Source organism: Pristiophorus japonicus, chromosome 1 (genome assembly GCF_044704955.1).
Source record: "Pristiophorus japonicus isolate sPriJap1 chromosome 1, sPriJap1.hap1, whole genome shotgun sequence".
Classification (NCBI taxonomy): Eukaryota; Metazoa; Chordata; class Chondrichthyes; family Pristiophoridae; genus Pristiophorus; species Pristiophorus japonicus.
Window position 1 is genome coordinate 46,512,635 of NC_091977.1, and position 13,132 is coordinate 46,525,766.

General features: G+C 43.2%; 1 protein-coding gene across 33 annotated transcripts in view; it reads right to left on the bottom strand.

Moving 5' to 3' along the window:
- The window catches only part of sorbs2b (sorbin and SH3 domain containing 2b), a 344,867-nt gene that overhangs the window by 10,388 nt on the left and 321,347 nt on the right, over window positions 1-13,132 (bottom strand). For 30 of the 33 annotated variants that reach the window (XR_011593121.1, XR_011593098.1, XR_011593119.1 and 27 more), the window contains 2 exons: window positions 12,556-12,666; window positions 8,934-8,980 (listed from right to left, as the gene is read on the bottom strand). Coding sequence is in view for 3 of the 33 variants with exons in the window: in XM_070879157.1 (XP_070735258.1) it covers window positions 8,934-8,980; window positions 12,556-12,666 (158 nt within the window). In the remaining 30 variants the exon portion in view is untranslated. The remainder of the gene's footprint in view (window positions 1-8,933; window positions 8,981-12,555; window positions 12,667-13,132) is intronic. The other 3 variants (XR_011593112.1, XM_070879270.1, XM_070879257.1) reach the window with 1 other exon arrangement.

Consider the following 13,132-nt stretch of genomic DNA (forward strand, 5'->3'; position numbering starts at 1 on the left):
CTCCTCATCTCCATTTTAAATGTGCGATTATTCTGAAACTATGTCCCCTAGTTCTAGATTCCCCCACGATGGAAAACATCCTTTCTGCATTTACCCTGTCAAGCTCTCGGAGAATCTTATACATTTCAATAAGATCACCTCTCATTCTTCTAAACTCCAATGAGTATAGGCCCAACCTGCTCAACCTTTCTTCATAAGACAATCCCTTCATCTCAGGAATCAACCTCGTGGACCTTCTTTAAGCTACCTCCGATGTAAGTATATCCCTCCTTAAATAAGGAGACCAAAACTGTTTAATTCAGCAAGGGGTGGTGACCATAATGTTTAGAAAATGCATGAGGATTACTATGTGTGGCAGTGTGCAAATACCATCAATCAGAACCGAATTGAGAGATGCCCAGGAAACAACTATAAAATAGTTGGAATAACCTTTGTGTAATATGGTAACAATGTAAAATGCACTCGTTCATTCACTTAGCTACCATCTGCTGTTTGGTGACTGACTTGGTCTTTAAAATAAATAAATCATTTGCATTTATATCGTGCCTGTCATGATCTGAGGACTTCCCAAAGTAGTTTTTCTGTATTGTAGGCACTTATTTTGTAGGCAGTGTTTACACCAGTGAACAAACTGTTGAAAAAACTGAAACTGTTTCATAGAAACATAGAAAATAGGTGCAGAAGTAGGCCATTCGGCCCTTCGAGCCTGCACCACCATTCAAAAAGATCATGGCTGATCATTCCCTCAGTACCCCTTTCCTGCTTTCTCTCCATATCCCTTGATCCCCTCAGCCGTAAGGGCCATATCTAACTCCCTCTTGAATATATCCAATGAACTGGCATCAACGACTCTCTGCGGCAGGGAATTCCACAGGTTAATAACTCTCTGAGTGAAGAAGTTTCTCCTCATCTCAGTCCTAAATGGCCTACCCCTTATCTTAAGACTGTATCCCCTTGTTCTAGACTTCCCCAACATCGGGAACATTCTACCCGCATCTAACCTGTCCCGTTCCGTCAGAATCTTATATATTTCTATGAGATCCCCTCTCATCCTTCTAAACTCCAATGTATAAAGGCCCAGTTGATCCAGTCTCTCCTCATACGTCAGTCCAGCCATCCCGGGAATCAGTCTGATGAACCTTCACTGCACTCCCTCAATAGCAAGGACATCCTTCCTCAGATTAGGAGACCAAAACTGAACACAATATTCCAGGTGAGGCCTCACCATGGCCCTGTACAACTGCGGTAAGACCTCCCTGCTCCTATACTCAAATCTCCTAGCTATGAAGGCCAACATACCATTGGCCTTCTTCACCGCCTGCTGTACCTGCATGCCAACTTTCAAAGACTGATGAACCATGACACCCAGGATTCGTTGCACCTCCCTTTTTCCTAATCTGCCGCCATTCAGATAATATTCAGTGTTCGCGTTTTTTCCCCCAAAGTGGATAACCTCACATTTATCCACATTATACTGCATCTGCCATGCATTTGCCCACTCACCTAACCTGTCTAATTCACACTGCAGCCTCCTAGCGTCCCCCTCACAGCTCAGACTGCCACCCAGTTTAGTGTCATCTGCAAACTTGGAGATATTACACTTAATTCCTTCATCTAAATCATTAATGTATATTGTAAAGAGCTGGGTCCCAGCACTGAGCCCTGCGGCACTCCACTGCCAGCCATTCTGAAAAGGACCCATTTATCCCGACTCTCTGCTTTCTGTCTGCCAACCAGTTCTCTATCACAGTCAGTATATTACCCCCAATACCATGTGCTTTAATTTTGCACACCAATCTCTTGTGTGGGACCTTGTCAAAAGCCTTTTGAAAGTCCAAATACACCACATCCACTGGTTCTCCCTTGTCCACTCTACTAGTTACATCCTCAAAAAATTCCAGAAGATTTGTCAAGCATGATTTCCCCTTCATAAATCCATGCTGACTTGAACCGATCCGGTCACTGCTTTCCAAATGCGCTGCTATTTCATCACTAATAATTGATTCCAACATTTTCCCCACTACTGATGTCAGGCTAACCGGTCTATAATTACCCGCTTTCTCTCTCCCTCCCTTTTTAAAAAGTGGTGTTACATTAACTACCCTCCAGTCCATAGGAACTGATCCAGAGTCGATAGACTGTTGAAAAATGATCACCAATGCATCCACTATTTCTAGGGCCACTTCCTTAAGTACTCTGGGATGCAGACTATCAGGCCCCGGGGATTTATCGGCCTTCAATCCCATCAATTTCCCTAACACAATTTCCCGCCTAATAAGGATATCCTTCAGTTCCTCCTTCTCACTAGACCCTCGGTCCCCTCGTACTTCTGGAAGGTTATTTTGTTTTCCTTCGTGAAGACAGAACCAAAGTATTTGTTCAATTGGTCTGCCATTTCTTTGTTCCCCATTATAAATTCACCTGTAACCTACGTTTGTCTTTACTAATCTTTTTCTCTTCACATATCTATAGAAGCTTTTGCAGTCAGTTTTTATGTTCCCGGCAAGCTTCTTCTCATACTCTATTCCCCCCTCTTAATTAAACCCTTTGACCTCCTCTACTGAATTTTAAATTTCTCCCAGTCCTCAGGTTTGTTGCTTTTTCTGGCTAATTTATATGCCTCTTCCTTGGATTTAACATTATAGGAAAAAACAGTAACTTAGGACTCTATGAACATTTTCACAGTGAAAATGGTGCTCCACATCTGACTATTGTGATAGCAGATAAAAATGAATACACAACAATTAATTATAGAATCAATATAACTTCTGCTTGTTGTTGAGGTGGACGATCTCCCAAGACTCTTAATGGATGCTCATGAAGGCAGCCTACATTTGCAGACTGTCAATCAAAACCTGTACTGTGAATAGGATAGCATATCACAGGACTAACAATGACCCCTGATCTACAGTATATTTTTGTGGTGATTATATGGGATGGGCACCACATACAACTGCTATCTTTGATAGGCGGCAAATAACACACCATCAGACTAATGTATTTAGGTTAAACTACTTGTCAAATTTCTTTACAAGAAAGATAATAAAAAGCAGGAAAACACAACCAAACGTTAGTAGGAGTTGTGTACAGACCTCCAAACAGTAATAGGGATGTTGGGGAGGGCATCAAACAGGAAATTAGGGGTGCATGCAATAAAGGTGTAGCAGTTATAATGGGTGACTTTAATATGCACATAGATTGGGCTAGCCAAACTGGAAGCAATACGATGGAGGAGGATTTCCTGGAGTGCATAAGGGATGGTTTTCTAGACCAATATGTCGAGGAACCAACTAGGGGGGAGGCCATCTTAGACTGGGTGTTGTGTAATGAGAGAGGATTAATTAGCAATCTCATTGTGCGAGGCCCCTTGGGGAAGAGTGACCATAATATGGTGGAATTCTGCATTAGGATGGAGAATGAAACAGTAAATTCAGAGACCATGGTCCAGAACTTAAAGAAGGGTAACTTTGAAGGTATGAGGCGTGAATTGGCTAGGATAGATTGGCGAATGATACTTAGGGGGTTGATTGTGGATGGGCAATGGCAGACATTTAGAGACCGCATGGATGAATTACAATAATTGTACATTCCTGTCTGGCATAAAAATAAAAAAGGGAAGGTGGCTCAACCGTGGCTATCTAGGGAAATCAGGGATAGTATTAAAGCCAAGGAAGTGGCATACAAATTGGCCAGAAAGAGCAGCGAACCTGGGGACTGGGAGAAATTTAGAACTCAGCAGAGGAGGACAAAGGGTTTGATTAGGGCAGGGAAAATGGAGTACGAGAGGAAGCTTGCAGGGAACATTAAGGTGGATTGCAAAAGTTTCTATAGGTATGTAAAGAGAAAAAGGTTAGTAAAGACAAACGTAGGTCCCCTGCAGTCAGAATCAGGGGAAGTCATAACGGGGAACAAAGAAATGGCAGACCAATTGAACAAGTACTTTGGTTCGGTATTCACGAAGGAGGATACAAACAACCTTCCGGATATAAAAGGGGTCAGAGGGTCTAGTAAGGAGGGGGAACTGAGGGAAATCTTTATTAGTCGGGAAATTGTGTTGGGGAAATTGATGGGATTGAAGGCCGATAAATCCCCAGGGCCTGATGGACTGCATCCCAGAGTACTTAAGGAGGTGGCCTTGGAAATAGCGGATGCATTGACAGTCATTTTCCAACATTCCATTGACTCTGGATCAGTTCCTATGGAGTGGAGGGTAGCCAATGTAACCCCACTTTTTAAAAAAGGAGGGAGAGAGAAAACAGGGAATTATAGACCGGTCAGCCTGACCTCAGTAGTGGGTAAAATGATGGAATCAATTATTAAGGATGTCATAGCAGTGCATCTGGAAAATGGTGACATGATAGGTCCAAGTCAGCATGGATTTGTGAAAGGGAAATCATGCTTGACAAATCTTCTGGAATTTTTTGAGGATGTTTCCAGTAAAGTGGACAAAGGAGAACCAGTTGATGTGGTATATTTGGACTTTCAGAAGGCTTTCGACAAGGTCCCACACAAGAGATTAATGTGCAAAGTTAAAGCACATGGGATTGGGGATAGTGTGCTGACGTGGATTGAGAACTGGTTGTCAGACAGGAAGCAAAGAGTAGGAGTAAACGGGTACTTTTCAGAATGGCAGGCAGTGACTAGTGGGGTGCCGCAAGGTTTTGTGCTGGGGCCCCAGCTGTTTACATTGTACATTAATGATTTAGACGAGGGATTAAATGCAGTATCTCCAAATTTGCGGATGACACTAAGTTGGGTGGCAGTGTGAGCTGCAAGGAGGATGCTATGAGGCTGCAGAGTGACTTGGATAGGTTAGGTGAGTGGGCAAATGCATGGCAGATGAAGTATAATGTGGATAAATGTGAGGTTATCCACTTTGGTGGTAAAAACAGAGAGACAGACTATTATCTGAATGGTGACAGATTAGGAAAAGGGAAGGTGCAACGAGACCTGGGTGTCATGGTACATCAGTCATTGAAGGTTAGCATGCAGGTACAGCAGGCGGTTAAGAAAGCAAATGGCATGTTGGCCTTCATAGCGAGGGAATTTGAATACAGGGGCAGGGAGGTGTTGCTACAGTTGTACAGGGCCTTGGTGAGGCCACACCTGGAGTATTGTGTACAGTTTTGGTCTCCTAACTTGAGGAAGGACATTCTTGCTATTGAGGGAGTGCAACGAAGATTCACCAAACTGATTCCCGGGATGGGGGACTGACCTATCAAGAAAGACTGGATCAACTGGGCTTGTATTCACTGGAGTTCAGAAGAATGAGAGGGGACCTCATAGAAACGTTTAACATTCTGACGGGTTTAGACAGGTTAGATGCAGGAAGAATGTTCCCAATGTTGGGGAAGTCCAGAACCAGGGGTCACAGTCTGAGGATAAGGGGTAAGCCATTTAGGACCGAGATGAGGAGAAACTTCTTCACCCAGAGAGTGGTGGACCTGTGGAATTCTCTACCACAGAAAGTAGTTGAGGCCAATTCACTAAATATATTCAAAAGGGAGTTAGATGAAGTCCTTACTACTCGGGGGATCAAGGGTTATGGCGAGAAAGCAGGAAGGGGGTACTGAAGTTTCATGTTCAGCCATGAACTCATTGAATGGCGGTGCAGGCTAGAAGGGCTGAATGGCCTGCTCCTGCACCTATTTTCTATGTTTCTATGTTTCTAACCAGAAATAGAAAGTACAACAATTAAAACAAGTACAACCAATAGAATAAAGGCGTTGATTCAGAACTTAGTTAAACATAAGCCTTCAGTATGTATTTCAAAATAAAGACCCCAGGATTCAAGGTAAGGCAACTTCCATTTTAACTCCAGTAGCTTCAAAAATGTTACAAATTAAAACACAGTAATCTCCCTATTTATTAACTATAATCAAAGACACAATGGAATGTACTGTACATAGAATGGCTGATGAGCAGGTATCACATGTCATTCTGCTTGACCAGGATCTGTTAAAGCTTTAAACAATGCACATTTGAACTTCATTTGAAACAATGCCCCCTTTATCTGTCCAAGATCAGTCTGGCCTATTTTCCCACAAAATAATTACAAAGGGCCCAAGTTTCCACACGATAGAAAACGGGCGCCCCTCCGAGCTGGGCGCCCGTTTTTTGCGCCTAAAAAAAAACGCGCTATTCTCGAGCGCCCTGCAGCTCCTTGTCTGCCTGGCGCGGCGCCCAGGGGGGCGGAACCTACACTCGCACCGATTTTGTAAGTGGGAGGGGGCGGGTACCATTTAAATTAATTTTTTTCCTGCCGGCAACGCTGCGCGTGCGCGTTAGAGCGTTCGCGCACGCGCAGTGTGAAGGAAACATTGGCACTCGGCCATTTTTGTAGTTCTTTGTAGCTGTTTAATTTTTGAACATTTTAATAAAAGCACATTGCCATCAGCACATCAGCACTCCCCCCCCTCGGGAACGAACGGAACGGCTCCCCCCCCCCCCCCCCCCCCCACGGGAACAAACGGAACGGCTCCCCCCCCCCGCGGGAACAAACGGAACGGCTCCCCCCCCCCCCCGCGGGAACAAACGGAACGGCTCTCTCTCTCCCTCCCCCCCCCCCCCCCCGGGAACAAACGGAACGGCTCTCTCTCTCCCTCCCCCCCCCCCATCGCGGGAACGAACGATGGCTGAAGCACTTTCACACAGGTAGGAAGGTGGTTTATTTAATCTTTTCTTTGCTTATAAATGTTTATTCAGGTTGGATTTATTTGTATAATATTTGTAGAAGTATAAATAAGGATTTATTATAGAATTTAATGACTTCCCTTCACCCCCCCTGCCCCCCCACCTCGTTCTGGACGCCTAATTTGTAATGTGTAGAACAGGTTTTTTCAGTTCTGCAAAAATCTTCACTTGCTCCATTCTAACTTAGTTTGGAGTACGTTTTCACTGTGGAAGCTTTGAAATCAGGCGTCAGTGGCCGGACATGCCCCCTTTTGAAGAAAAAATTCTGTTCCAAAGTAGAACTGTTCTACCTGACTAGAACTGCAGAAAAAAAAATGTGGAGAATTGTGATTTCTAAGATAGTCCGTTCTCCACCAGTTGCTCCTAAAAATCAGGCGCAAATCATGTGGAAACTTGGGCCCAAAGTAACTAATTGCAGATGGGATGTAAATGCAAGTTCCTTTATTCATAATTTGAAATTGTTGCTGCTTATAGGAAGAACATGCATTTATAAAGCTCTTTCTCATTATCAGGACGTTTCAAAGCGCTTCACAGACAAGTACAGGTTGACCCTCCCTTATCCAGAGCCCTCGGGACCTGGCCTGTTCCGGATAAGGAATTTTTCTGGACGAGTGGTGGTCACATTAAATTGGATGGTAGAAGTACTGAGCAAGGGGATATCGGGGCTGGCTGGCTTGGAGCTGGGAATGCGGCAAAGAGATCATGGGGCGGGGGAGGGGGGCGGTGGATCATGGGGTCAGGCCAACGATTGTGGAAGTCGGCAGCGAGGAAGGATTTCAATTTGTTCATGTCGGAGTTCTGTGCATGCGCCATCCAGTGGCCGGGAATGGTTCTGGACGAGGGGTGGTTCTGGATAAGGGAGTTCTGGATAAAGGAGGTTCAATCTGTAATTACTTTTTGAAGTGTAGTCACTGTTGTAATGTAGGCAAATAATAAGGTCCTACAAACAGCAATAGATCATCGGATAATCTATGTTTAGTGGTGTTGGTTATGGATAGAACACCAGGAGAACACGTCCGCTCTTTTATTTGTCAATACTGTGGGATCTTTTACATCCACTTGAGCAGGCAGAGGGGACCTTGGTTTAACATCTCTTCCAAAAGACTGTACCACATGACAATACAGCACTCCTTCAGCCATTGACTCCATCCCCCTCGCTGGCAAGTGTCTCAGGCTGACCCAGATTGTTCACAATCTTGGCATCTTATCTGATCTGGAGCTGAGCTTCCAACCTCACATCCGCCTACTTTTATCTTCGTAATAGCGTCCATCTCCACTCATCCATACTTTTGTTACCTCCAGAATCCACTATTCCAGCCTCCTGTCTTTTACCGTCCACAAACTCGAGCTCATCCAAAACGCCACTGCCCGTATCCTGACTCGCACCAAGTCCTATTCATCCAACACCCTTGTGCTCGCTGGCCTACGTTAGCATACATTCCACTAATGCCTCAATGTTGAAATTCTTATCTTCATGTTCAAATCCCTCCAAGGCTTCACCCCTCCCTAACTCATATCATCCTCCAGCTCTACAACCCTCCGAGAACTCTGCATTCCTCTAACTCTGGCCTCTTGTGCATCCCTCACTTCCTTCGCCCCACCACTGGCAGCTGTACTTTCTGCCATCTTGGCCCCAAGCTCTGGAATTCCATCCCCAGACCTCGCTGCAGCGCCACCTCTCTTTCCACCTTTAAGATGCTGCTTGACACTGTCTGATGTTGTCGGATTATGCTCCTCTGACGTGCTGTGGGGCATTTTACTACCTTAAAGGCGCTATGTCAATGCAAGTTCATATTCGACAAAATGCACAAAATCGTAGAGTTAATTTAATTCACACAGGTTCAGATTTGAAAAGCCATTGGCAACAGTCTCTAAAGAACTCTTTGCATTTGATCAATGAGAAATAAATGGCTGTGGGCTCCTTCTGTACTGTATGATTTTAGCAGATCAACACAACACACCATCTATCTTTGAGTTACCACATTAAGACAAACTTTCTGCCAGTTATCAGATAGCTTTTAAAGCACTTGCACAGCAACATCGCACTCTCCTTGATTGCTGACTAATTTTAACGAAGGACTTCAATGGCAGGATTAATATACGGCACAGAAAAAGGCCATTTGGCCCAACCAGTCCATGCAGGTTTTCAGCATATCAATGTAAAATTGGCCCTTCAATTTTATTGTGTGCTCTCTTTTTAAAACAACACTTTATTCAGAAAAAAAAATAACTGTACTCACGGTTCTCCAATCTGTGAACCTTCATGAACAACGGTAGATTGTTGGGGCTGTGGGGGAAAAACACACTCGATTTAAGTTGCAGTCCTTATTAGCCAGCAAACCAATAAACAGCGATAAAAAAAATTGTGAAACCATTCCCATCTGGAAACAAAAGCGACACTTCTGATTAAACTGAAGCGTTACTGAAATGGAAGCTGTAGAGAGGACAATCCAAACCAAGACTGCAGTAACGAGCCCCAGTACACGCACCGTCATGCGTTACACATGCTCAGCCTCCACACTGATCACAACACGACAAAATCATACCTCAGGCCAGGTCAAACTGTACACACACTGCAATGGAGGCTTATGCTATTACTTCTCATGCATGCTATATGTTCCCAATAGACAGAAAGAATTGAAAGACATATTTGCTCTGCAATAATTAAAATCCAAAACAAAATTAAACGCTTTGCAACCACTCAAGAACAATGAAACTTGTTTATCCCACAATGCTTGTTGTGTGCGCACCCTTTTCATTGAGGTGTCATCAATAATTTCCAAACTCAATGAATAACCCTTCCTAAGTTGTATATATTTGCACATTATAGAAAATATGACAAGAGGCTGGATGGTGGGAATTAAAGGTTGATGTGGAAAGTTTATTTGTTTATCCTCAAAGCACTGATTGCTTATCAGAGTGCGAACAGCAAAGGTCGTTAACTGTGCAAACAAAGGCCTGAGCCAGAATCTCAGAATGCTATGCCACACTAAATTAATCCAGCGCTGTTGTGGAAAATCTTATTGACTCACGAATACAAACTGCAGTCAGTAGTATCCAACAGCCAGCTGTGTTTATAACAGGATCAGATATCTTCAGATCGGTCTGTTCCGAACTGTGGTCCTATAGTACCCATTGCAGTTGCCTCCAGATGCATGTGATCTAACTTCCTGTAATTTACATCACAAGGGAAGGAGACTCAAAATGACAGGGCTTTTGGAAGCAAAAATCTCCAAGGTATTTCAATAGTTATCTTATACTTCAAGAACTACATTTTCAGATAGAGATGTGGGGTTACTTTTAAGTAGAAAACATTCGCTTTAGACTGCCTATCCTCAGTAAGTCAAGAGAAATCAGAAACTAAACAAAAAAGAGAAAGATTAATAAAATCAGACAATATTCCCCTGCACCCACAATTTAATGTCAATCTCAGAATTAGGACTCAGCCTTTCCCTTGTGCTATGATCACAGGTGTATCAAACTACCCCAACAATCTAAACATTTCCAATTCATTATTACCAAAGAAAATTGTGAAGTTTCTTTTAATTTATTAAAAAGAAACTTTACATAAAATCTTCAACAATAATCAACAAATGTTAGACTGATGTAATGAACAAAAGAATTTGGAGCAGAAGGCCATTTGGCCGCTCGAGCCTGCTCCGCCATTTGATAAGATCATGACTGATCTGATCTTGGGCTCAGCTCCACTTGCCTGCCCGCTCCCCATAACCTTTGATTCCCTTATCGTTCAAACATTTGTCTATCTCCACCTTAAATATGTTCAATGACCAGCCTCCACAGCTCTCTGGGGCAAAGAATCCCACAAATTTACAACACTCAGAAGAAATTCCTCCTCATCTCAGTTCTAAATGTGTGACCCCTTATTCTTAAACTATGTCCCCTAGTTCTAGATTCCCCCACGAGTGGAAACATCCTCTCTGCATCTATCTTATCGAGCCCCCTCAGTATCTTATATGTTTCAATGAGATCACCTCTCAGTCTTCTAAACTCCAATGAGTACAAGCCCAACCTGCTCAACCTTTCTTCATAAGTCAACTCTAAGTGGTGAGCTCGACCCCTCCCACTTTCTATTCCTATTGCAGGCCCCCTACGAGCCCTCATACGTACCCCCAGAAGGGCGGCAAATTCAGGGCCAAAATTTCTAACATAATATACGGATAATAAAATTGAATTCACACACTCACCTTTCTCCTTTCCCAATAATTTTAACATACAGCCTGATCCACCCTGCCAGATCTCAAGAACACCTCTATTGTAAAGTACACCCTCTTCCAAAATGTCACAGGTCACTGAAACCCAAGGTTAGAAATTCCAGCTTGTTTTGGGTGGCAGGGTAAGAATTTGTGGTGGAACCCATACCTTTGGGCTTATGCCCCTTTTTGTGCAGCTTTCAGAATTCCAAAATGAAGGAGGTATATTCCACCTGTTGTGATGCACAGTTGTACATCAGAAATGGCATCCCACAGTGCCATGGTCCAACGATAATAATCAGAGACATCGATTGTGAGGAAAATGGCAAATCAGCAAGAAAACAGCAAAGAACAGCACTATTTACTTGCCGCCAGATTGGCATGTAACTCCTCAAAAGAGTGACAACGTAGCATTCTAGAATTCCAATGTCACTCTAAGTAGGGCTGTTAATGCCATCTGCTCATTTTATTCACATCACCTCCATCCCCAGAATTTGGGACAGGATCAGAGCCAGGAAAGCCCTGCTCCACCACACTCCCGGTGGCTCAGGTGCGCAAATGCAATATTCTGAGCTAAACCACTGCACTACAACTCCCATGATCCACCATGCAGCCAACATCCACCTCAATGTGAGAACACGCCTGTATGGTGAGGCCAATGCCAGCAATTAGACTTCAAACCCCAAAGCCAGCACTTGACTCCAAATGTCCCCCTCCCTCTTATCCTTTTCCTGTCCCTCCCATTCTGCAGTAGCCCCAAGCATCGCTGCTTGCTCCTTCCCAACCTCAACCCCAGCTTATCTGCCTCTTGATTGCTGGCCCATTTTTCTGATTAACAGGCCCCATTTAATTGCTACTTCTCCCTGTATACAATTACTATCCACCGCACTTTCTCTAGCTGTTTCCCCCTTCAATTTCAGACCTCTTTCCATTTCTGCCTCGGCCCACTCCTGCTTCAAGATCACTCCAACCTCAAGCTATGCTACTCACTCCCTTGTCTTCCGGTTGCCCCATATATAACCTGGACTTTGCTACTCCTTGCCTTTCCTACCTTCTTCTTAAAGAGAAACTTATTAATGGTTTTAATATAAAAGTGAGAGATTTAATCAAAATGTGTGCTGTTAAGGGGTATATTCGTAATTTTAAAACATGCTCAGGTTTTCAATGCAAGGATAAATGTTATTTTGCACACGTAATCATAGAAATGGAAGAAATTACAAAAGGATTGCAAGCCAAATATTAGAGAAAATAACGTTAAAATTAAATTGATATGGACAGCAATTAACATACAAATAATTAGATTAATATTCTGTTCAATATTTCAAAATTATGTTTAATATTTTTGCACAAGCAGCAAGAGATCAATAAGTTTTCAGAATTTGTCTACTTTATTACATGGTATAGAATAATTCTCCTGTAACCTGCTGTGCAATACATTATCAGAGCACACTACAACATTGTGGGATGATATGGTGGAGGGGCGAGTCTCACAAACAGGGACATCCTAAAATAGAAATACATTCCAGTAAGCTACAGAATGCATCAGAAATTAAGTCAAAGAAAGAAATATTAATTCAATTCACACAAACGCAATTCAACAAAGAGCAAACAATTCCACATGTCTGGCAATATGCTTTCCCAATTCCCCTACCCTATGAGATGGTGAAAAGCTACTCCTGACTGGCGAACCGCAGGACCGCTTAGACATCACAGGGCTGCGAGGAGGCTTACCGACAATAGCTCCATCAGTCCTCAGTCCAGTCTGTAAGAGCCACAAAGTGCAGTCAGACTGTCCAGAGTTAGTTATTTTAAAAGAGCAAAGACCACTTGAGGAAAATTTAGAAATGTCAAGTTACAAATACTATGTCATACAAGAGCTGGAAATGCAAATTCTGATTGCAATTTTATAACCTCGTTCATATAAATTTGGTGCAAAGTAGTTTTGGCTTCCTACAGACACTAAACTTGTGGAGTGCAGATAAAGTATCAAGGCCCAAAGTGACTCCAAAGTCAATCAGAATGAGACTATCTCCTCCAGGAAGTCTCACTCCTTCTTTGCTCTGGTTTCAGGTTTGGCCTGACTCTGGATTGAGGCTGCAGTAACGCTATAACTGCCACTTTGCACCAAAACTAGAATTATGGTGTCTTTGCACCCTAAGTGAATCACATACTCCATCAACACGTCTTATCGAGAATACTTGTCTTTTAGGTTTTATGTATATTTTTAA